Source organism: Scomber scombrus, chromosome 10 (assembly GCF_963691925.1).
Source record: "Scomber scombrus chromosome 10, fScoSco1.1, whole genome shotgun sequence".
NCBI classification, from domain to species: Eukaryota; Metazoa; Chordata; class Actinopteri; order Scombriformes; family Scombridae; genus Scomber; species Scomber scombrus.
In genome coordinates, this window is record NC_084979.1 from 25,914,280 (window position 1) to 25,939,232 (window position 24,953).

At 43.0% G+C, this 24,953-nt stretch overlaps 1 protein-coding gene across 1 annotated transcript in view; it reads left to right on the forward strand.

Annotated features, from left to right (window-relative positions):
• plxna2 (plexin A2) overlaps window positions 1–24,953 on the forward strand; it is a 140,632-nt gene that overhangs the window by 53,807 nt on the left and 61,872 nt on the right. The window contains exons 4-6 of the mRNA XM_062426570.1: window positions 11,808–11,908; window positions 21,375–21,498; window positions 24,615–24,768. Of these exons, the coding sequence (XP_062282554.1) occupies window positions 11,808–11,908; window positions 21,375–21,498; window positions 24,615–24,768 (379 nt within the window). The remainder of the gene's footprint in view (window positions 1–11,807; window positions 11,909–21,374; window positions 21,499–24,614; window positions 24,769–24,953) is intronic.

Sequence of the window (24,953 nt, forward strand, 5' to 3'; positions counted from 1 at the left end):
AACTAGGGTGTTATCGTGCTTGCATAGTGTGCAATCAAAAGTCAAAATCATTGGTAGTCCATTGATATTAATGATCATTTGAAATTTTGGCAGTGGTGATCATAATTTTGCAGCAGAAATTTTGGGCAGAAAATGTATCCCTATACACCCCAAATCCCATGTGCCTCTTTTAGTTAATTCTGAGTGAATAGTGAGTTTAATTTAGAGTTTATGTGTGCCAGAGTTTGTGTTTTTGGAAAAGAGTAAATGATAGCGTTCACATAAGAGGACTGCACACGACAAATATTAGAGCAAATGTATGCTTTCATTCCTTAGGAAGGTTGGGAAACTGTCCTTAGATGTGCTAGAACACACACACTGACAGACAAACATTTATCTATGCTCGTACATATGCAGGCACACATTCGGCGCAAGGAGAAAGATGAATGTGCAGGGATGGATAACGTATCTCTAATGCAATATTTGAGGAAAAATATTAGAAAGAGCACAGGCGGCCAGTGATTTAAACAGTGTGTCTGCCGACAGCCTGTTGAAATATTACCCTTCTTGCCGACTTGTAAATCGGATATTTGGAGCCAGAAGGATCACATGGCGGTAATAGATAGGGCCATAGAGTGATGGATGGGGCTGTGTGGGAGATTTGGGATGGAAAATCTGCACAACAGATTTGTGGTGGACAAATACTGTCACCTCTAACCTGAATGAAGGTAGCATCCAAAGCTTAGTATAGATCATAAGTGGGACCAAAAACACTAAATACCTCAGAGGAAAAACACTTATTTATTTCACATTTTCCAAAAGCAACTGGGGAGCAGTTAATTTGGCTGCACAGAGGCAGCTGTCTGAGAGTCATTGGATGAGAGGGAGAAAGAAACAGAGGGAGGAGAGAGAGGAGAGACGAAAAGAGTGAGACACAAAGGCAGTTTGGGCTCATTATGTTGATTTTCCTTCCTCTGCCAAACAAAGACACCCAGGCACTTTTAGACACATCACCGGAGATCAGTCGCTGCTTTCTTTCTCCTTCACCCCACAGAGTTTCTTCACAGGAAATCTAATAATTCTCTCCCCACTGCTGGAAAGTGTTTGCCTATAGCTTCTGCCTTTATATATTTCTTATGGAATCAAAATGGATTAAATCAAATGCACTGTTATAGGGTCTGTGGAGGTCTTTCACCCTCAGTAAGGACTTGTAGACTCTCATCAGCGTTTCACTGTTCAAGTCCAGGTGAGGAGTATTTTATGCATGATACACATGCACAGCAAACATGGGCACACGTATGCAGTCATGCAAACATGACCTTATACATGAACATATAAACAAATGGGCAGACACACGCACACACACACACACATACACACACACAAACAAACACATGTGTACACATACGCACCCAGTTTGGGATTAGATGAAGTGTCCTTCACCACCTGAGCCTAGTTATCAATGCCCCTCCTCCCTATCTGTCTCTTTCTCTCATGTACATAGACTAACATTCATCTAGGCACACACACACACATACACACAAACACACGCACACATACACACACACACACACACACAAACACATGCCTACTCTTATGCACAAGCAGCAGCCCTGAAAGCAGTGGGGTGTAACCAAACCCTTCATTTGTATGTACATCATGTACACTGGGAGAGACGCTGAGACAAAGAGAACAAACATGCTCACACGCATTCACACACACACAATGTTACACACACACGCTCACAAAAAAAGCCTCACACACTCGAACGTGCACTGTGGAGTCCCTCTGTGGATCAGAATTCATTTCTGTCTGCCTTCCCCTCCAAATCAATACCCCCGTTGGCCGACAGACAGCCGTAAGTGTGCCAGGGAGGCTCCCTAGCCTTCACACCCTCCCCAAACACACACACACACACACACACACACACACACACACACACAAACACACACACACACACACACACACACACACACACACACACACACACACACAGACACACACACTCATGCCTGTTGATGTGTGATGGCCTCTGCTGCTTCCTTATTAACTCCTCACATGCTGACTGAAGCATACACCTCATTACTGGCTGCATTGACAGTCTGGTATCCAGCTGAGAGACACACAGACACATTGGACTAAGACAGACAGGCCAGGGATGCATTGAAAGACAAAGAGGTACAGTGAAGCAACAGCACAAATGTCACATAAAGAAGCGCTCCTGTCAGGTGGGTGAAAAATAGATCAAGACAGGTAGATTGACATTATAAAAAAAGTAATTTGAATGCACTCTTAAATAAAAATAATACATGGTTGCGACAGGTGTGTAGACAGATATTGACTGTCATTGAGACGAGGGCAGAATAGACAGCAGGCAGTAAGCTAGGTAACAATTACAAGTTATTATAGTCTGGAAGGATTGTAACTAACTAGCTTATGTAAAATCTATTTTATATATATACATTAATTTCCCCCTATTGCAGGTTAAGCACACTTGAACTCCATTCATTCACTACTTAAACCTTTTTACCAGAAGTGATTGAAGATTTTTCATCCCACTGCTAATGTTAATGAGCCATTGTAGGCTTTTAAATGGCTGCTTTTCTGACACCCTATACAATTAGCATTAGTGCCGGCTTTGTTGTGGTGTCTGATGGTGGCTGAGTGGAGGTAGGTTGCCATGAATACCACATTACAGAAAAAATTAATACAGAATTAATACAGAAATTAGACCTTCATTAGACCAACAAGAACCCAATTCACAGGCTTCATTTGCAGTATGTTGTGGAAGTGCTACAAATATTGTACCGTACATACTGAGATACACAGACGTTTATTGTTGTAAGTTACATTTAAGTACAAAAAGAGCACTTTAAGATGTGTGTTAAGGAAACTAATGCCAGACAACATTGAGTTTAAGTGAGACAAAATCAAATTGAAGTATACGATGTGTCATTATGTCAGCGTAACTGCTTTTTATAGCTGTCTTTGCACATAAGTCCACACATTCACACATACACATTCGCAAACACTCTTAGACACTTTCACAGTTCCCTGTTTCCATCTCTTAAATGTCAGTGTGGGCCTTTAAACCAGTTGCCAGTGAGCAACCAGGGTACAAGGGGGGCTGAGAGTTCAAAGTGGTCAGGCAGCATGGATGTAATTTCCTCCTTTTAGCCTCCTGACTGAATTACTGAGCAAAGAGGCCACCTCGACTGGGAGCTGCAAAAGAGAGCGAGCACAGGAGTGTAGAAAAGACGGTTCAGGAGAAAAGAAAAAAAAAAGAGTAGGGGAAGAGATGGTGAGATAAGTGGAAAAGAAAGGCGAGAAAGGGCCAGGGAAAGAGCCGGGGACTTTCAGATCATATCACCAGTATCCATCGCAACATCTTTACCTTGTGTAAGAGGGTGCACATGGGATCTGGAAAGGAGTAATGGCTGTGGAGGTATCATTAGCTGTGTTTGACATTGTACTGTTATTGAAGCTGTTAAGTCTTACATAAATTAACATGTTTTTTTTTATGCTGGTGTTTTGCTAAGGTTATTATTTGACACTGCATTCTGTTAAGCGTGGTTATTAGTAGTGAAAATGCAGTGATAGACTGATAAAGAGAACCGCAGGCAGGATTAGCTCGCCATTAGTTTTTTTCTTATGAACATCATTTTTGTTCTAAGTTATTGAACAGTGTTGTGAGCATTTTTAAAGCTCTTGGCTCTAAGGGCTTCAGTGGTCTGAATTATATACAAAAACACAGTTGGAGAACATGCACACGCACACACAATCAAAACACACACAAAATGCAACCCTTTTCAGTCTAACCTATTCCCCTTTTCTCCTTGCCCAAAAAGGGGATTGAAGCCATACATAATTGATACACTCCTAGCTGTATCGACTGGTTGGATTTTTCAACCTCCACACTGGTCGATTCCCTCACTCCATTATTTCTATGCTCACACTCCCTCTGCTGCCTCTCATCCCCTTGTGACTCCTCCTTCCAGTCCTCTAGTCTCTAATACCTAAACACACACACACACACACACACACACACACACACACACACACACACACACACACACAAAGAGATTAGGAGACAGTCCCGTCTCCCTCCTCCACCTTTCTTATTGCCCACTGCCCCACTTTGTCTTTAATCCATACAGTTGGCCATCAGTCCAGGGGACACATGCTGTAATTCAATACCGTGTTTGTGCAAGTGTGCAGTGTGTGTGTTCTGTATGGTGTGTGCCCACATGTATGTTCATGAGAGAAGAGATCTTTGTTCTTGTATGAAGAGAGTATGAAGGCAGCTAGAGCTGAAAAAGACCAAGGGAATGTTTGGAAATGCTTCTGGAGGTCCTAAAGGTCCAAAACAAATACATCTGCCTTAAGCATTTCGATGCACTACATGCTGTGCTATCTAAGATAAACTGTCAAAGCAGGCAAGTTTTTTTTTTTAAACAGGGGTCACTGGTGAAAACTGATGGCCAACCTATCTTTAATAACTTATTATTTTTTAGATGTATCCTATAAGTGATTAATGTGTTGAAGGATGAATGTTTTAAACCTCACTGACAGATGTTTGTGATGGATTAAGTCAAGAACGTGTGGGGCTGAGGGTAGCACAGATATCCTTTTAAAAATTGGCATGCTGTGTCAAAATCTGCCACAGTTTAAATGGATAAAACATAGCTATATTTCTTGCTGTTACACAGTAGAAATTCAGCCTATAACCACTCTATGACATCTTTTACATTAGCAAGGAGATCATCTTATTTTAGTTGATGCCATCTGAGTTTTAAGAAATGCCTGCTAGCCTAAAAGGATCTGATGTGTTCTTTACCTTTTGTACCATCGACACCACATAATTTCAGATCAGTTGAAAGGAAAACTGGGAAGTCAGCATGAGCAACAAAAGCAGCCAGGACTGAAAAGAAAAACACATGAGCGCCACTGACTTAAAATTCTTAGGAAAAGACGCCAGAGTCTTGGCCACATGAATTCCACCACAGGCAACAGCAACAATAACCGTCCATCACATGAGATGTCAGAAGAAGAAACTGAACTGTATTATTACCACGTTAAATGCACAGTTATCATTCTTGGGTCAGCGTTAACACATGATGGCCAGTCAACTACAAAGTTCAAACTGCGGTCAGAAGGCACACGCCTGACCTGTTCCTCCCCTTCTCTCCTGCCTGGCAGCTTGTCTCCTACCAGTCTGTTACTTCTGATGAGCTGCCAGAGACCAGGCTTGCCCAGGACTGAGGGGATACAGGGGGGGGGTTGAAGCCGTGATATGAGGTGAAGATGGAGGTGTCGGTGGGGTACTGATGCTCAGTGGCATGGGGATTTGGAAACAGCAAATGTGCTTGATCACACTGCGATGGCTAGATATCTATCATTTCAGTTCACTTCTGTGTTTTTACTCTGGTCTTCTTGCGTCGTCTCTTTGTGTGTCTGTGCGTGTGTGTGTGTGTGTGTGTGTGTGTGTGTGTGTGTGTGTGTGTGTGTGTGTGTGTTGTTTTTTTTTTGGGGGGGGGGGGGGGGTTGTGGAGATTGGGTAGCTGTCTTGGCTGTTGTGCTTGCAAACTGGCTCTTAGCTTTTTCTTTTATTCTGTCTTTAAACCCAGCCTTGTGTGGTTACAGTGTCTTGATGTTTTCAATTGACCCAAATCTAGGAGCTCAGGCCAAATCCAATAAGCAAAATGAATGTGCGCGTGTCTGTTTGTGTGTGCATTTTGTCTTTGAATGGGTGATGTGAATAGACAGAGAGAAATAAGGAAAAAGATGGGCTGAGAGAGCTGGCTGTGAGAATAAATGTTAAAAGCTCCCATTTTCACACCAAATCATTTTTGGAGTATGGGAGATGGCTGTTTGTAGATGAGGCAAGCTGTATCATTTCATTTTGCCTCAGCCTTTTCTCCCTCCCAGGTTTAGCCTCTTAAAATCAATGATATCTACTCTGAATGCTATCTCCTCTACTTTAAAATCTGCTAGTCTGAAAACCACCCAGCATAAAAGGGTCTGACCTTCAGAAAAAGCACTAACACACAATGGTACTGTATGTCCCATTAAGTTCTTCTAGCCTCCATTTATCCTGAACCTATCCTGCATTAGTACTGTAGACAGTTCTTTAATAAATGTTATATAGTCGAAGAAGATCAATACTGTGTATTCCAACATAAAACTTGTTTCTCTAAAACGACTTGTCATCGAGGCCTGTGACATCTGTAACAAGAACAACAAAAACAAGCGTTCCGAAAGCAATACCTTTTTAGTGCAAGACAGAGCAGCAGATAACAACGGTACGTCTGCAGGGGATAAAGGTTTTTTTTTTTTTATATACACGATGAGGACGATTTTTATGTGTGGTCATTATGTGCACATGTGGATGTAATTAATTACTTTTACACATGTGCTCTTGGAATGTGGGTTTTAAGCCTTCATCAAAGCGTCCAGCTGTTGTGGTGTCTTTGCACAGTTGGCTCAAGGTCTCCAAGGGATCAGCAACCTCGCAAATAATCCACCCCCCGCATCCACGACAACCACGCACATGCCCCCGTTTGGCCCTTAATCAAGCTGAGACTTGAGGCTTGATTATCCAGTCGGAGGGGGTAAGATGGCCCTCACTCTCAATGCAGAGTTAATTTCAGTGTTTTTGTTATTGCGAGAGAATGCCTCGCCTTGTGGGTGGACGTCAACATGCTGGATGAGATGGCTCTGCACAACGCTACTGAGCGGATTTGTGTGGGTCTTAGAGAGTACAGTAGAAGGATTTTGTGAGTTGAGGAAAAAGGGGGCATAAGGAGGAGGGGAGAGAAAGAGAGAAAAGAGACAGGGGAGATATGGCTACAGTCCTTAGGAAGAGTCTCAGTGGGATTACTAGAGCAGATTAAAGAGCGGCCGGTCAGGGAAAAGGCTGAGCCGGCCTTGAGTAGTTAGCGTGGACACAAGAAACGCTGGCTGCAGGGTCACTGTGGGACTAAGAGACTCAGGGGCCGGTAGATTTCATCGCTTTTCATTCATTCAGCAGCAAGTATTTGCTCTGCTTTTGTGCCTTTGTCATTAGCAAACACACACACACACACACACACACACACACACACACACACACACACACACACACACACACACACACACACACACACACACACACACACACACACACACAGAGATGCAACCCCATTGCTTTCCTTCTCTCCTCTCTCTCTCTCTCTCTCTCTCTCTCTCTATCTCTATCTCTCTCTCTCTCTCTCTCTCTCTCTCTCTCTCTCTCTCTCTCTCTCTCTCTCTCTCTGCTGGAATGGGTATTGTGTTCATGATCGATGTGCCTCATTCCAGTGACGTGGTAGCCTGGCTAACTCTCATTAAAAATGGATAGGGTATAGGGGGATGTGTGTGTGTGTGTGTCTATACATGTTTAAAAGCAGGTGTAGGTGGCAGGAAGTCCCAGAGGTGCCAGCTGTTTACCGTCCACCGCTGAAGGTTTGGAAGGTTGGGGGGAGTGGTGGTGTGGTCATGGTGGATGTGGGGTGTTCCTGAGGTCAGAGCCGGGCCTGTTGCCTTGGTAACAGCCTGCAAAATAGCTTCCTCTGCATTACTGGTGACGGTGGGATTTTTTTTTTCTCTTTTTGTTGCTTTCTTTCTCGCTCAGCATGGTGAGGCACATCTGGCACCCCAGGGACTAGGTTTCATCAGAACGCAGAGCAATGGGACATTTCCACTCCGTTCTGTCCTCCTTCATTCCACCTTTCTTCAGTCTTTCTTTTTGCAGTCTTCTCTTCCTAGTCTGCCCTCGTGTCCTCATCCATCACAGAGGTGCAGTGGGCATGGCTGAGTCTCAGGGCAGCAGGACAGAGGGACTGAAATGGAGCCACCATTCATTCTCAGCCACGGAGACACCGGAGCAGATGAAAGCGTTCCCGCTGCTCTCTAATGCACATACATTGTCAGCCTCTCTTGGGTGCCAGAGCCAAACGCCTCTATCCTCCTGTTGTGCTCTTCTTCACTCAGAACAAAATTAAAAATGAGGAGCAGACACTTTCTCCACAGGTGGCCAGAAGTAAGAATGAAAAATATGTGTAGTAAGAATTGTATCCTCTGGCCCATACTTATAAATGCTGGGAGGGCAACAACACATATATTATGCAATGCCCACATACCCAGCTCTTTGTGACAATACAATCACCTCTCTGGTTTTTTTTGTTGTGGATATTCTTGAAACACAGCTGCAACAAAAATACACTAAATCCAAGTTACACAGTGAAAGTTCTCATGATGATCTTTTCACACGACTGCTGTTCTTAAGTTGTGTGATGTAGGTTTATACAAGTTGTGTATTCTTCCATTTCATTCTTTCCCAATGATTAAAGCTGGACATTAATACTAGTTCCAGATCCCTAGCTATAGGTTTCAATTACAGAGTAGAAGCCCTTGCATTAGCAACAGCTTGGCAATAATAACAGAAGCTGAAGCCTATTCAGTATGAGCCTCTGAATGAGAGGAAGCTGTTGTTTTAACCCACGGCTGTCAGTCAGTCACCCAGGTTGCTGCAGTATGCAACTCCACTGTCTGCTTGAATAACCCCCTGCTAAGGTCATCTTAAGCAGGAATTTTATTAGCATTAATTTAGTGGAGTGCAGTACTTCTCACAGACAATGCTCGGTTTACTTCAGGTCAGCTGTGGGTATGAATGTGTTTTTGGGAAACAGAGTCAGAGAGGGGAGAAAGTTGGATATCAGGCGATATCAGATCACAACTTCTTTGTCTTCTTCTGAAAACATAGGAACAACAATCTGCACATCCGCTATGGTGCTGTGCATTGTGTGCGTACAAACACACACAAACACACACACACACACACACACACACACACACACACACACACACACACACACACACACACACACACACACACACACACACACAGATACACAATCACACACACAGTAGGAGAAGGGGCTTCATTGTGCAGCCCTGCTGTGTTGAGTGACTGTAGCGTGTGCTGGGCAACAGCTGCTGTGATCCCCCTCAACCCTCCCTCACCCCTCCCCGTCCCCCTCACCTCCACTACTGGCCCATGCTGGTCTAACCATCAATACACTCACACACACACACACAAACACACACACACACAAACACACAAACACACATACAGTATAAACAGCACACATAAACACACTCCATCTCTTACTCTGTGCTCTTTTACTTCTCATGTTTTTATTTTCATTTTTACTTCGCTCTCCTTTTTCCATATAAGCCCCCCCTCCCATACCTTTTTTTTGTGTGGCAGTATGTATCAGCTGACAGCGGGCTGTGTCTGTCTGTCTTTAGATACCACCAGCTCCCCCTACTCCCTGGCTTTCCCCCTTCTGACAGCTGTCTCCACACTGTAACCCTTTCATTGAGCCGGGCCTCTGTGAAAGTTATACTATAAAGTTTCACCAGTCTCACACATGTTTTGGGAAGGATCTGAAGGCTTTTTTGGGTTAAGAGGGATTCAGAGACTTCAAGATCCATACACAGACTGACTCGCTGTTTTCCTAGCCAAGTCTCGTTCCTGGTGGGCTTGTTTGTCATCAGTTGCAGCTTCTGCTGCTGATGTGACCCTGTCTGCAGCTCATTACAGCATGCCACCTGTTTGTCCCGAAGCTAGATGAGACAGACACGCACACACACAAATAGAGTTTGTTGAGGTGACAGGGGGTTAATCTAACAGGAGCGTCCATGGCGGAGCTGCCACACAGTGCAGGGACTGTCAACGTCCCACCGTGTCAATGGCTTTCTTTGTCCCCGGGGCCCGTCTTTCTGTTGCCGCAGGGTTTAGGACCAGGCAGACAGGTGGAGGGTTATTGAGCCTTTGAGGGGCAAAGACAAAACAATGAAAAAATATATAGGCTGGAACACATTAAGCTAACATTTTTCACAGCAGCTGACAGTATTGCCAACTACAACTTTACATCAGCCATGCAATAGCAGGCACGCGTTACGAATTTTGCTGTCAGCTGTTTTAAATTTGATACATTATAATAAAGAAAAGCCTTTGATGGACACCCAGCTGTTATCTCTTCCTAGCTGACAGTTAATTTCAGCCCTTGGTGCTAACAGCAATTAATATCAGTTGTGGGCGTTATGCACAGAGTTTTCGAAAAACACTTAAAAAGGTGTTATTTGCACCCTTCATTCACTCCCTCACATTTTGCAGAGGAGCCACTCATTAGGCATTGATCTGAGCCTAAGTTTTGTAGCTGAACAGGGCGCGCACTGTCAGAGCCTGCTGTCATTATCCAACAAGGCAATTGCCAGGAAATTGAAAGACAGACAGGGCTGAAAATTAATCTGTGTTAGACTCTGAATTTCAGCCCTCGCCTTTTCTTGTGCCTGTGTTTCATCCGTCGTGTGGTGGTGTTGTGGTACATGTCAGTGTGTGTATGTTTACTCTCGCTGACACAGTGAGATGCAGGTGTGAGTGAGGCAGCCCCATGGGACACTTGAAGACACACACTATGCTGATCCTCCGGATAGCACAGGCCGCTCTGTGCTGCGCAAACAGACCGAGGGCCATGTGGCTGAGCAGAACCCGGTGTGGCACACAGACAGACACAGACAGAGTCACAGCAAGGTTCACACACTCACAGTACGTATAGAAACAGACAGAAGAAGGAGCGCATGTTATGAGGCAGCTGAAAACAAGCCCAGCCTGCGATTGTACTGACTCACACACTCAGTAGCCAGCTAGCTGAGGAGATATGTGTTTGATTCTTGTGCTTCTCTCATGTGTTGTGTTCATGTATGTAAATTCTCAACCTTGTGTTTGTCGCATAAGCACAAGGATGTTTGCTCTTTATTCAAATCATTTTATTCCAGCGGCCCTGTGTGGATTAGTGTTGGTTCGTGGGTGTGTAGTGTGTTTGCTTAGTGCCGAAAGTGCTTATTCAAATTATTTGCTGTTGACACTTATTATAACATATTTGCTTAAAAAAAAGTATTTTGTAATTTTAGTTTCTATTTATTTATATTTTAAAAAACAACTTCAGTACAACATGAGCAATTTCACTTCATTTATCTTCATTTGTACAGCCATAATGCAGTCACTTCTTTGTTTAATCAAGTTTATCTGAGGCTTTGGGGGACAAAAAGTTATCCTTAATGTAGTTTGATAAAGTTCAGCCCTACATTAGCTGGTGAAAAATTGTCCTGTCATTCTTAATGATTGTGTTTTTGTGACACATTTTACATTTGTGTAATCAAATTGACTTTACACATGCTCTTCAGAAAAACACCTGTCACTACTCTTACATGTGTAGGTGTGTTTATACAGGCCCTACCTAGACTGACAGATGCCTGATTGCACACAAAAGCCCATTGATGGCAGAGAGACAGCTTTCACTGGCCAACTGATCCCAGCTGCTCACTACTGTTTCTTTGGCTTAAGATAAAGGCAACAGTTGTATATGCAGTTGACATCGACATATAGTGGCATAGTGTACCCAATATGTTTGAAGGCACATTATTTTGTACATCAGGTCAACATAAAACATTAACATTGCTGTAATACTGAAAATGGATCATTTATTATAACATAGAATCATCATCATTCTAAATGATGCCAATAAATAAGTTTTTATATATATATATATATATATATATATATATATATATTTATGGAAAAAGTCTTCACTTGATCAATCATCTGTTTGTTTGTGACTGAATGAGTTTTGTGCACACACACACACACAAGCATACAAATGTTTCCCCAGAGGCTTCTTTAAGTGCATCGTGTGATGTTTGTCAGGCTGCACTATGACCCTGACACTTTGATGTGCTTTCAGGTGACCCAGGTTCCCATCGAATCGTGTGAGCAGTACGGGACGTGTGGAGAGTGCCTGAGCTCCGGGGACCCACACTGTGGCTGGTGTGTCCTGCATAATATGTGAGTAATCTATCAATCATCTTCCAGTCAGTTTACAGACATTTTACATAAAAACTGTATGAGACATCTGCAAAAATGTTCCTCAGTTCCCCAGCTCAAGGGCAGGCAGGTACTTTTCCTAATGTTTATCTCAGATCATCTCAGAGTCTGAGGAGAGGAGACAGAGACGGACTGGAAATAGATAAGTGTGCCTCAGAGGTACAGAGCTGGCTCAGAGCTGCTCTTCTGCTCTGACTTGACTTGATATTAAAGAAATGGGACCATTCAGTCGCTGTTTGACTTGCTGGATTTTGACAAGACAAACCAAAAACACTCATTATTTGAATAGTTGTTGCATAGAACTGTCATCTATGCATTTTGCTTCATCTGTACATGTTTAATGGACATGGTCGTAATGTGATGAAGCCAAACTACATTTGCTGTGAGTGTTCTGGGCAAGTTAGGGGATATTAACCCTTCACTGTATAACCAGCAGTCATACGGATAAGCATAGAAACCATGAGTGACACCTGCTGGCGATGACTTGTTACTACAACAGATCAAAATACTACAGAGCCAGAAAGGAGTGAAACAACTGATGAAGAGAAAGAATAACAGCTTGAATGAACATGCCAATTTATTATATTTAGAGTATGCGTCATTTATTGCGGTAGTCATCTGTAAATGCAACCAAAGTGACTATAGTTAGACAAATTGATGGATATCGTTCACTAGGGACAGAAGATGAATACGACACCTTGTTAAAGAAGCTGAGAGACATTCTGCTCTGTCAATGTCTCTCCCGCTTTGTTTCTGAAGCACACACATACTCTCATCAGTCTCAGCTTTTTCTTAACTGCTATGTCTTGAATTCCCCTCTAACGCCCCCTTCTAAATGCAGCCCCTCACTCTAAAGGTATAGCTGAATATTTGTGTGTGTCAGAACACCGCCGCAATCATCATTATCGTGATGGCGGCCCCTGCAAAGTGCACTTAAAGTAATTTACATCACTCCAAAGCTGGGACAGGACAAATAATTGCCTAGCGACAAGGTAATTCAGCATGTGCCTGCGGAGGTACGGGAGGGGCTGGCTAAAGCTCTGTATTCTCTGCAGTCTGCGTGCCTTCACACAGGTATCATTTACCACAACATTAGCCTCCGTGCTAGGCTGTTAATCATGTGCTTTTGTGTAGGTGTGGTAGGGAATAGAATAATTCATGTAGGTAGGAATTAGAATCCACTGCACATAAGAGGTGGTAATACTGAAAGGTGAATGGCTTTTGGAGCTGTTATGGTGGAAGCAGCTGTGAGTAGCAAACAGCTGGTGTGTGAATACCGTCTTAAGCATGTGTGTGAGTGCTTGCGTTTTAAATGTGTGTGTACATGTGTGGGCACACACAGGTTCGATTTTCATGTACATGCACACGCACACTTGTGAGGACCGCTGTACTGTACCGTGGGGAGAAAAGGTCAACACCCCGATTCACAACAGATCAGCCATCTGTTCTCCCAACACCATGGACCCTTGTGCCACCTGTCCCTGGTCCTAATCCCCCTTTCTCTGTACTAACCCCACAATGAGTATGGCAGGACCCCTGTCAGCTCTGGCTGAGTTACTGCAGAGAAGAAAACAATTTACTGCAAGAGGGAGGATAGTTAGCTCTTCTTGTTGCTACACATGTGGGCATCTGGGCATCTGTGTGGTTCTGCCCACAAATAATTGAATTGAAAGAAAAAAAATAACTGAAATAGTTAAAAAAAGTTTGAATACTTTCTCAATGTTACAGCACCTGCTTCTGTTTCTACTTGAGAAAGCATACACATCATGCCTCCACCCTGTATTACACGCCTCCACTCTACTATGAAGACCAAGAAATAACGAAAAAAATTAGTAAAGTATCTGGGCTGTAGATAACTGCAATGGCCCTGGTTTGAGTCTAGCCAGGGATCTTTGTTGCCCCCCTCAAAAACACCATAGGAAACACAAAAATCCACAAATGTCATCTTATGAGACTTATACTCTCTTTATTGTCAACAAATTCATATACAAGTATACATTTGGGATGAAATACCATTTCCCAGCAGCCTATAGCGCATCAGTTATGGGGGGAGAAGCAATTAAAATGCCACGATGCTGGATTCATTATGTAATCTTGAACTACCAGCAACGTAATTGATGCACTTACTAATGACATAACAAAATAAAAATAGATGAACAAATATCTGTAAACCTGAATGGGTTAGTTAGCATGAGGACTGCCTAAGTGTATAACATAACTAAAGAGTAGCAGTCAAATATTAGTGGAGGAAAGCAGCTGCACCCTTCTGGTGAAGAGTTTCCTTCATTCCACTCCCCCAAAATTAAATTTCTTGCCAGCCGTGGTGCCATCCACAGCTGTGATCACTACTGCTTCCATCAGCCCCCTTTTCCCTCCATTTTCTCTCCGTCCTCCATCCCTAAGCCATTGTTGACTTTATAAAATTATCTTTCCCTCCTTCCCAAGCAAAGCTAGCATCTATGCCACTCTTCTCATCTCCGCTCAGCTCAGAACAGCTCACTAGTGCGCTGTCTCCCATTTAGAGGCTCTCCCCTCTGGAATCAGCTCTTCCACACTCCAGAGATGGTTGGCTTGCCACACATAAACACCCCTCGCTTTGATCACCCCCCCTCCCTCTTTCCACAGCTGCCAACCACAATATCCATCGTCTGTTCTTCTCCTGCAAACACTATGTCCCCTCCCTTTTTTTTCCTTTATGTTTGTGCGTTTATGCTCATTGAAGTGCAGCATTCTAAGGTGGCTAATTAGGAACATGGAAGGACATTAGCTTGGTTTGCAATGATGAGGAGAAGGAGAGAATGTAAGAGAGGCTGAGTGAGGGTGTGAGCTGGCCAGGAGTGGCGTCTCTGTCTTCCCAGGCTTTCTACTTTCTTTCTTCTTCTTCAGACTCAGACTGTAAAGTCCTTTAATTACCAGCAGCTGCTAGGAATCCACTGAATGCATGAAGAATGAGAGGGAAAAAAAGACAGGGGATAAGAATGAGAGGAAGAGAATGAGAGAGGGAGAGAGTGTTTGATGCTGTATACTCATCGGCCCACAAAACCGAGCAGCATTTTGATTGCAGCTCAAAGGGAGCTCATCATCTCGAGCGCTCTTCAGTTGCAGTCCTGTGAATGGGTAGTTCAGCCTTCGTCTGACCACAATCCAAAAACATGGAGCTATGCTGATGCCCCCCCTCCACTCTCTCTCTCTCTTAGCTTGCATCTCGTCGTTGTTAGATTAGCTCTCTAATCATGCCCAAAAGAGGCTTTTCCAACTCCAAACATGCCACATCACTCTGTTCTCCCTCCATCCTCTCAGCTCGCTACCACATTCCAGCAAAGAATGAGCGGTTTTGTTGAGATTTGTCAGGATTAGTTGCAAGTCTGACTTCAGTCCAATGGCTGAGATTGGACAAGTGATCCAGCACCAAGGTCAGCAGTTAACCAATATAGTGAGTTTCACAAAAGTCTTACTGTTTTTTTTTAGAAGCTTTCCAATTCAAGCGAAGTGGTGAAAGATATGTTATTTGTCAGAATAAGAATTTATTTTCAGTGTGTCAAAATCAGTGCTAGTTAGTTATGTGGATGACAGTTTGGGTCTATTGGTGTAGTAAGCCCCAGTAAAGAGTGAGTCAGCATTTGCGGCTGTTCTGAGCAGCGTAACATTACGCTACTACACTGTGATACTGTATTGTACTGTCAGTCTGCATGTGGCCAAAACTGCTCAGATGTGTTTCAGTAACAACCCACACAGCAGGCTGAATGGAGCAGCTGTCCACTTACACAAATCAGTGTTACTCGCTTAAATGCTGTCAAACCATTTTTTTTTTTTTGGCATCTTAGTTGGAGCACATGATACGGGTACAATTTGTCAACAGGAAGAGTTTGAGTGTTTATTGGACTGTGACCCAGAACTTGAGAGAAAGGAGGTAGGAGTTTAAGTGAAGGGATGCAGTTGTTTTCATGTGTTTCTCAACATCAACTACTTAACTTTTGTGTCTAAGAATAACAACAAGACCCCATCTTTCATTTTATTACTGCTACCACTATAAGACAATTTGTTTGTATGCCATGCTCATCACTCTGCTACGATTGACGTCAAACACTGACCATAAAATATCCTCTAATTTACCAATGGCATCAACAATTAGCACAGCAATGAAAATGGCTGCTTCAGCCCATTGTGGGTGTCAGGCTGTGTGTCTAATGGCCGGCTCATCAGCCCCAGCCACCGTTAGCAGTCAGAGGGAAGCTGCATCCATCTTCCCAATTGTGCCTAATGAGTTATCGATCACGAACATGCAGGTCTATCAATATTTCCATAGATTCCTCGCACATAGAACAAGTACAGGTTGGCTACATGATGGCTGAAATACTGCACCCGTATATACAGTATGTGTGGGTGGGGGACATATAAAGCAAAAGATCTTAAAAGTCCTGTGTGTGTGTATCTCTTGCTTGCTCATTTTATTTTCACATGCTTACATCCCTGCTTACTCTGCCCTCTTTTTTTGCCATTTTCTCTGCTCTCTTTCTTTTTCCTCTCTCTCTGCTCAGCCCAGTAAAGCTAAAGCTTGATACAGAGCAATGAGCAATGGTTTCTTTGTAAATCTATTTTTCTCTTTATCTCCACTCTCTTTCTCCTATCCCTAACCCTCACCCAGAGACTGAGACAAGCACACTGGGTTGCATTTACCATATATGTGTGCACCTGTGCCTGTGAGTGTGTTTTACTGTTTGTGTTTATATGAGTTGACTCAGTTTACACTACAATAGTCCTTTGTGAAGATGAAGTGAACAGGTAGTGGCCATACTGTGCTATGTGTCCCGCGGGCGCTTTCCTGCTGCGATATTATCAGTCGCCACAGGAGACAGACTTTGAATTGCAGTTGTTAACTTGACCCCTGACATGAACTGTGGATTTCAAACTGTGCCCGTATGCAAACTGGAAGCCTACACACAGCATCTCGAGCTGGTGAAGTTCTCCGTTTCTGTGTTTGTTTTATATTTGAAAATGCTGCTTTTTTCCTTCACTTCCCTTCTTACCTCCTGAGGTCCACATTTAAATGGATATTCTCACACTTCAGGGATGCAGCAGTAAAAAACAAATGCCCTGAATCACTCAGTATGAGGAACACTGAAACACTGAAGGGGAGCAGTGTGTGTGTGTGTGTGTGTGTGTGTGTGTGTGTGTGTGTGTGTGTGTGTGTGTGTGTGTGTGTGTGTGTGTGTGTGTGTGTGTGTGTGTGTGTGTGTTGCAGCACAGCCCTGCACATCTCCACTCACCTAATCATTACTCTTTTCATGTTGGGGAGGCAAAGTCCCAGTGCAGTCAGTCTTCATACATGTTTACATTAAGATGTGTTTCAGTAGAAATGCAGAATCCCCAGACTAGAGCTCCATTCAACCAAATCAAATCATGCCAGTGATTTCTCACATAATGGGCTACAACTTTGCTTTGTTAAGCACAATCAAATATTCAATATACATCTAGTTCATCCCCTCCCTACCTACATCTTCCCATCGTACTCCTCTTAACCTCCCCCCATCCCACCCATCATCCTGCCACCAAAGCATCTCTGCTCTGCTCTCATTTTCCTCTCCATGTGGCATTTTTTTGGTGTGGCTCCACTGAGGGAAGGAAGGTGATTTTAAAATGCACCCCCCCCTGTTTGCTCCTCCTGTTTTTAAACATGGTGCTCACAGCTAGAGCAGCAATCAGACAGGTCTTCACACTTTCACTGAAGTCCTTAGATGTGGTAAGGGGAAGGGAGGAGGGATAGCAGAACAGACATTTTTCCTTGTCACCTGCCTCTCCTGCTCTGCTGTCAAGGCCAGGGTGTGTGTGTGTGTGTGTGTGTGTGTGTGTGTGTGTGTGTGTGTGTGTGTGTGTGTGTGTGTGTGTGTGTGTGTGTGTGTGTGAGTGAGTGAGTATGTAAAGGTGTGCATAGATGCATGGAGAATTAAGTGCAGTGAACTGTATATTATCATGCATATGTGTGTGTGCATGCTCATATGGATTTACACAGGACACATTGTCTGTAGCTACAATCCCTTGTGCATCTATGCTTCAGAGTGTATGTGTGAACGAGTGTCAGTGAGACAGAGATGACAGTGTAAATGCCTGTCCGGGGCAATGGAATGAAGGAGCAGGTATTGGTGGAACGGATCCCCGAGGTCTGGCCTCTGCTACCTTCATCCTCCCACGCTGTTGAAAGTGCCCCCCGGAAGCACATAACAGTAGAGATGACACTGTTTATTAGATACAGGTTACTGAATTAGATTTCATACACTACACATATTTTCTATATTTCATATACAGCCCACAGAAACTGCCACTAGAGAACACAATAAACTCTACTTGCCTTTTTTGTATGTGTTTTTTTTCCCCACTCACTTTACATGACTGCCTGAAATGCAACTGCTACTTACAACTGCATCCATATCCTGCACTGTAGTTGTAGATACCAGAGAGGTGAAATGATGGAGGTGCAAGCAGCTACTTCAGCACCATGGACAGGGCTTAGAGAGCACAACACCCAGGCTGACTGCCTCTAGCAACTGCTGGAGAGAAAATAGCTATGAGCCTCTTATTACAAGAGATGGGCCAAAATAATTGTATGCTCAATCTGTGTATATACATGGAGGAATGTATGCATGTGTTTATGTTTGTGGGTGTGGGTATGCATATGTATGAACACATAAGTCTGTTCCTGTGTGTTACTTTGTTGTAATAAAAGAACGGTGTGCATCACCACCACCTTTAACACCTTATTTCTCTGTGTGAGGGCCCCCATCAGGAATGTGAGTGATAGAGCACAAAGCTTTGGCGAAGCGGCTGAGTGACAAGCCAGGACTAGACAGGAGGTAGGGGGGGTGTGTGCAGATTGGAGGGGGTCAGGAGGGGGAATATGAGGAAGGCAGGATTCTAGTCAACACTCAGTGGCATGCACTTCAACTAATGAGAGAGGCAAGGGGTCAGCTTCTAACTACACAGAGATAATGGCCATCTCCTGAAACCATGGCAACAGCAGCCATACTACACCCCACCACTCCCCCCTGCCCCATCCCCTCGCTGTTCTCTCATCTTACTTCACCCCGCTGAAATGAATTTTATTTTATTTTTTAAATCACAGTGAGGAAAATCAATGCAGGGTTTTTTTGTCAGTTAATGACCACCCAGGTTTTTGCATCTGTAACCATACAGCTCTGAGACATGCATAAAACATTGTGCCGGCAGCCTACACCTGAAAATACATTAAGTATCATTTTCTGCTGCCATTGTGGATGTAAAAGAAGCGGCAAATTGAGGACGGAGTAACACCTTGTCAAAGAAAGGTGTTCTAATTTCGACTAGTGAAAGAGTGAGACAAAAGGGAGAGACATGGACAGAGACAGAAGTGTGACAAATGTAGCTGTGTTGGAGTCAAATGTGTAAAATGAAGACAGTTTATATTGGCAGTAACAATAAAAAATGGCACATTTAAAGTGTAGAAATAGAAATTCCAAAGTGGTGAGGGGGGAAACCAGGTAATCGTTTTGGGAAAAAAAAAAAAAAAAATCCTGCCGCATTGGCCCCCCTGTCTCAGTGGGAGATTCACACTACTACACTAATTTTGCACTTCCCTGCTTTCTAAACTCCCTAGGGAGTACTGTGCATATGAGTTGTTTGTATGTGTGCATGCTGGGTGTGTGTGTGTGTGTGTGTGTGTGTGTGTGTGTGTGTGTGTGTGTGTGTGTGTGTGTGTGTGTGTGTGCCTGTTCATGTGAGTCTGCTGGATATGGCTTGAACTTCTGACAACATAATTACACACAGAGACTCTGGATAAAGATGTAGCTTAGAGTCAGTATGTGTGAGAGTATGTGGTTAAGAGGCATGATACGGGCCCTATCACATACTGCCACACACACACACACACACACACACACACACACACACACACACACACACACACACACACACACAACACACGCACACACACTCAAAGTCAGCAGCCAGGGGAGAGTGGACAGAGCCTGTAGTGGCACATCAGCACCATGGACAGCGTCTGACCCATTGGAGTCCAATTAGAGCTGCTGTGACCAGACAGCCAGTTAGCCAGACACTTAGACTGCTGGGTTGGATGAGGATAGAGACCCTTTGGTGTAATGGGATGGAGGGAACACACACTTTTAATAAGAAGGAGGAGGCGGCTGAGTTTTAATGAGTAATGTGGCGGATTGTGGGGGTGTCATGGGGTACTTGATACACTGCCTGACCATTAAGATCTCTTATGAGTGAGCGGTGTGTAATTTGCACTAGTTATGTCTCCAAAGTTGTGCAGTGATTGAAGGATATCATTTGGGAGTGTAGTGCTTAATGCTGTGGCTTCGTAGTTTACGTTAGTATGGTGTATTAAAACACCCAATGGAGGCATTTCTATGTTTTATTGTGAATGGAAAGCCACCTACAGTTTATAATACTTTTCGAGCTATTGTACATATCCTAAAAGCCAGCTGTTATTAATGGTAGGAGTATGATGAAATACACATTTTTACAAGAGTGAGCTATTTTGTAATTTGTAACAGCCAAACTGTTTTCACATTATGTCTTCAATATGCCAATATATGTTTTGTCAAACAAGAAAAAGTCAAAATAACTCTGTACTGTGAGGCATGTCACATTGATAGGTTAATCAACACAAAACAAACAAACATGACTAATACAGACAGCTTGAAAACTGAGAAAAATGAACAAAGAATCCCTGAGCATCTGGTGTAATTCTACAGTCTGATGTCGTAAGACAAATCAAAAGGATCAAAAGGCTGATATTCACTTTCATGTGTCCATACAGTATCTAGTTGCAGTGGGGGACAGGTGATTAAACCTATGGCATCCGAACATGGTGTAGTCATTCCTGCAGCATATTCTCTAGATAGACGTGAGCTCTCAACATCATGCTGAGGAGACAGTGACGCAGTGTTATTTCCTCCTCATAGCACCACTGCTGAATATTGCTCTTAATGCTATTAAAGCATTGTTCTATATTATATTTCTTAAATGATTTTTACTGTTAGTGTTTTTGGCAGTTTTAATCTCCATCTTCCCTTCCTCTTCATACTTTAGTTTGGCTTTAATTTCTGTCACAACACTGGCAATTGTGTCTTTCTTACAGCAAACTTAAATTGTCACATGATATTTTCATTGCAGCATTTACTGTAAAATCAGCATTCATGTCATCACTGTTGCTTATATTGTTTCGTTGTCTCTACTTTTTAATTTTATTATTTTCTTTCCCAATACAACATTGACAGCATTTCTTTTTCCTGTAATTTCATAATGGGGTTTTTAATGTTTTAGCTCCTATAACAATTTTGGTCAAATCTGCCATTTGATTTTTCATATTGTAAACAAATATCAGTAACCCATTTTTTTCCTTGTCCCTTCTTCTCCACTCTGTCTTCAGCTGCTCTCAGAGGAACCGGTGTGAACGTGCAGATGAGCCGTACCGCTTTGCCGCCTCTCTCAACCAGTGTGTGAAAGCCACGGTGTACCCAGACAGCATTGCCGTGTCGGAGCCCAGCGTACCTGTAAGTTTAGCACAGATACACATTTCTACACACACACACACAATGTCAATACCAAACACCTGCAAATCTCATCCACTGCTTGGACAAATTACAGTGACAAATGAGCCATCTACATATTCCCTACCCACATACAGATGCAGAACATTTTAAATGATCCCACATTGCAGTCCGCCTAGTCCTGATTGTGGTTGATGCATAAACATTAGATGGGAAGGTTCATAAGAGCTCTACGTGGGTGTTTCAGCATGCATATGCTCACTTAGTACAGAGCAGTCAATATGTGTGCCAAGACATGTTTGTGTGGGTGGGTGTGTAGGTGTTAAAGTTGTCAAAGTGCAGCTGAGTACAGTTTAGTATTTCCACATGGACTGATTGAAAACTGGCAGATAGAACATTAGTGAAAGGTTCTGTCAGTCCAACTTCTGGTTCCATATGTACATGTACACACATGTTTAGCTCTTTAAATACCCACATTGTTCAAGTGTCGGTTTATCCAAAGCATAAAAGAGAGCACACTATTCACTTTATCTTGCTTGATTAGCTTAGGTTTGGACATCTAGGATTGAAATGTATGCTAACACCCCAATGCAGTGGTGCTCAGCAGCGTTTGGGTTATTTAATTTAACAATTCAATCAATTATATGGATGAGACATGCACACTTTGGTTGTCATAAGAGAGAGTCCTACATTTCTGTTGTTCTACAGCTGAGCTATTGTTTAGTGGAATATTGTGAGCTTTGTATTTATTTATTTAATCTATTCATCAGTCATCACAAGTGTGCACTTCTTATCTATAAGAAGCATACTGGCACGCTTCTGTCTGTGGAGAGAGATATTTGACATCATTTTGTAGAATATAATTTGAGTCGAAACTGCACAAATGGTGTGTGGACTAAAATGTGATGATTTTAAGCAGAGATGTCCTTTAGAGTTTTTCAGTATTCAATATTTTGGCATTCTGGTCCTACAAACCAAGCACTACTTGGCTCTTTGGCAATGTGATGACACATATCACTACAGCAGAGATCTCCACACCTCTTCATTTGCACATCAACAACCTGAATTGGTAGAGAGGATGGGCATGTTTTTTTTCTTTGTACTTTGGGTAATCTGACTCTGTGATCTATCTTAAAAAAATCTGCTAAATGTGCCAGTAGCTCTGGCAGTGATTCATGTTGCATTGCATGAGATCTCACCTTTGAGCTCACCCTCAGTAGACCTTGCCATCTCATCCAGTTTACTAACAGCAGTTTATTGGCCAACATGTTAGTAGTTATGTGTGTTTCCATGTCAGCCATACCAGCAACAGGGTCATCCCATCAAAACATCCTCAAACGCACTCACAAATTCACACAATTTACAAATTCCGCAGGGGCAGACAACTATCTCCATGACAACACAGCCTCTTTATGAGTACACGAGGAGAGACAAAAACATAGAGAAAACAATCAAATTACCTTTATTAAAACTCTGCTACCAATTAGGCTGGCTGTTGCTGCCAAGCTCTGAACACACCCACAGCCACCATCATCAGGGAGGACAGGAGAACAAAAAGAGCAAAAGCTTAACATTCAGACAAGCTTACTCTCTGTAGCAGTCTTGTTGCTTGTGTGTGTGAGTGTGTGAGTGTGTGTGCGTGTGTGTGTGTGTGTGTGTGTGTGTGTGTGTGTGTGTGTGTGTGTGTGTGTGTGTGTGTGTGTGTGTGTGTGTGTGTGTGTATGCATGAGCAAATTCTGAGTGTTTATCTGTATATGTGTGTCTTGGCAAAACGATGAGAGCTAATTAATGTGAGAGGTTACTCAGGGAATTCTACATTGAACAAAAGACATTGATTGCTGTGATTGCTGTAATCAAGGATCTCTCTGACACACCTCAGAAAGAAGCAACACAAACATGGTGAAAGTAAAACAGGGGAAGACAAGAGGTCCTCAGCAGAAAAAAAACAGAGAAATCATCTATCCTCTCTGTGGGTACCAGAGTAAACCACCTAACGAGGGAGGCAGTGTAGTCAGCTACTGAGACAGTCAGCATCTCTTGAAAGGCTGCCTTGCCTGTCCCAGTAGCCCCGCGGTGTTTAGTGAGAGGCAGATAAAACAAAGAGAAACTTCAAACGGTACGGCCCAAAAATAACAGCTAATGGAACAAGGCTGTGAAATGCCATGGTGATAATTATCCAGACTGCCTCTCTTGGCTGGAGAGCCAGATCACACACCCTGTGTGCAAAATACATTTATTTATAGGAAGAGCAGCTGAATGCTCTAGCCCCGTGTCACAACTCCCCAAAGAATGACTTCAAACGCCTCTGTGTGCACATGTTCGGTTTATTGCATATGTACCACACTTTGGGTGTGTGTTTCATGGGTATGTGTGTCTCAGTGAACTCTAGAAAAGAGGAAACGAAAAACACATTTTGGCAAACGGACATATTTTCCAATTTGATTTCGCAATCGCAATGTCTGTCACCACCTTTGGAGTGATATCCTCTACACTCAAATGGAAGATTAAAATCTAAAGAAGGTCTTATTTCCCTTATTATGATGTTGATAACATTTTTCTAAGACACAGCAACATTTTTTGGCAAAGTGGAAGGACAGTTTTGCCAGCGGCAGTGTGTTCTTTTTTCATTCTATTTGGCACTTGTTACACTGCTGCATACAAGCCATTTTGCACGACCTATCATATCTCATTTTTACTAAAGATACCAAGTGCTAATGCCTGTTAGGGTTGTGCAATAGGATTTTTTCCCCAGTTGCTGATATAACATGGCTTTGGCATCTTGTTGTATTATCTAAACTGTCAAAAAAGTGTGAAAAAGCCCAGAGTCAAAGGTGACGCCTTCAGATGTCTTATTTTGTCGGATCAACAATCCAAAAGCCAAAGCTATTCAGTTGACTATTATGCATAGCAAAGAAAATCATTTAATCATCACATTTTAGATGTTGAGAACAGCACATTTTTGGCATTGTTTTGGTATTATCATACAGTGTATGCATTGTGTAAGAAAATGAGACATGTCGTCACCTCTCTTGCACATTTTCCATATTCAAACAACTGTGTATAACATACTTTGCCACATCATAAAAACATTGTTGTCTTGTGCCCCACACCATGTGCAGCTGCTGGTGAAGGTGAGCGATGTTCCAGACCTTTCTGCAGGCATCACATGTTCCTTTGGCAACCTGACAGAGGTGGAGGGGAAGGTCAATGGCAACCAGATACTGTGTGTCTCTCCTGCTGCCAAGGATGTCCCCCTCATCCCAACTGATCAAGGTAGATACAACAAACAGAAACACACATGATAGCATCCATTCAGTACAAACTGTGGAGCTCACAAAATATTAATATTCCAATTAACACAGGTTTTTTAAAGGTTTTTTTGCCCCCCCCTCTCTCTTTCTGCTATTTATGCTGCACTGAGCTTTTCCTACTGATCAACTGCACACATGCACACTCTA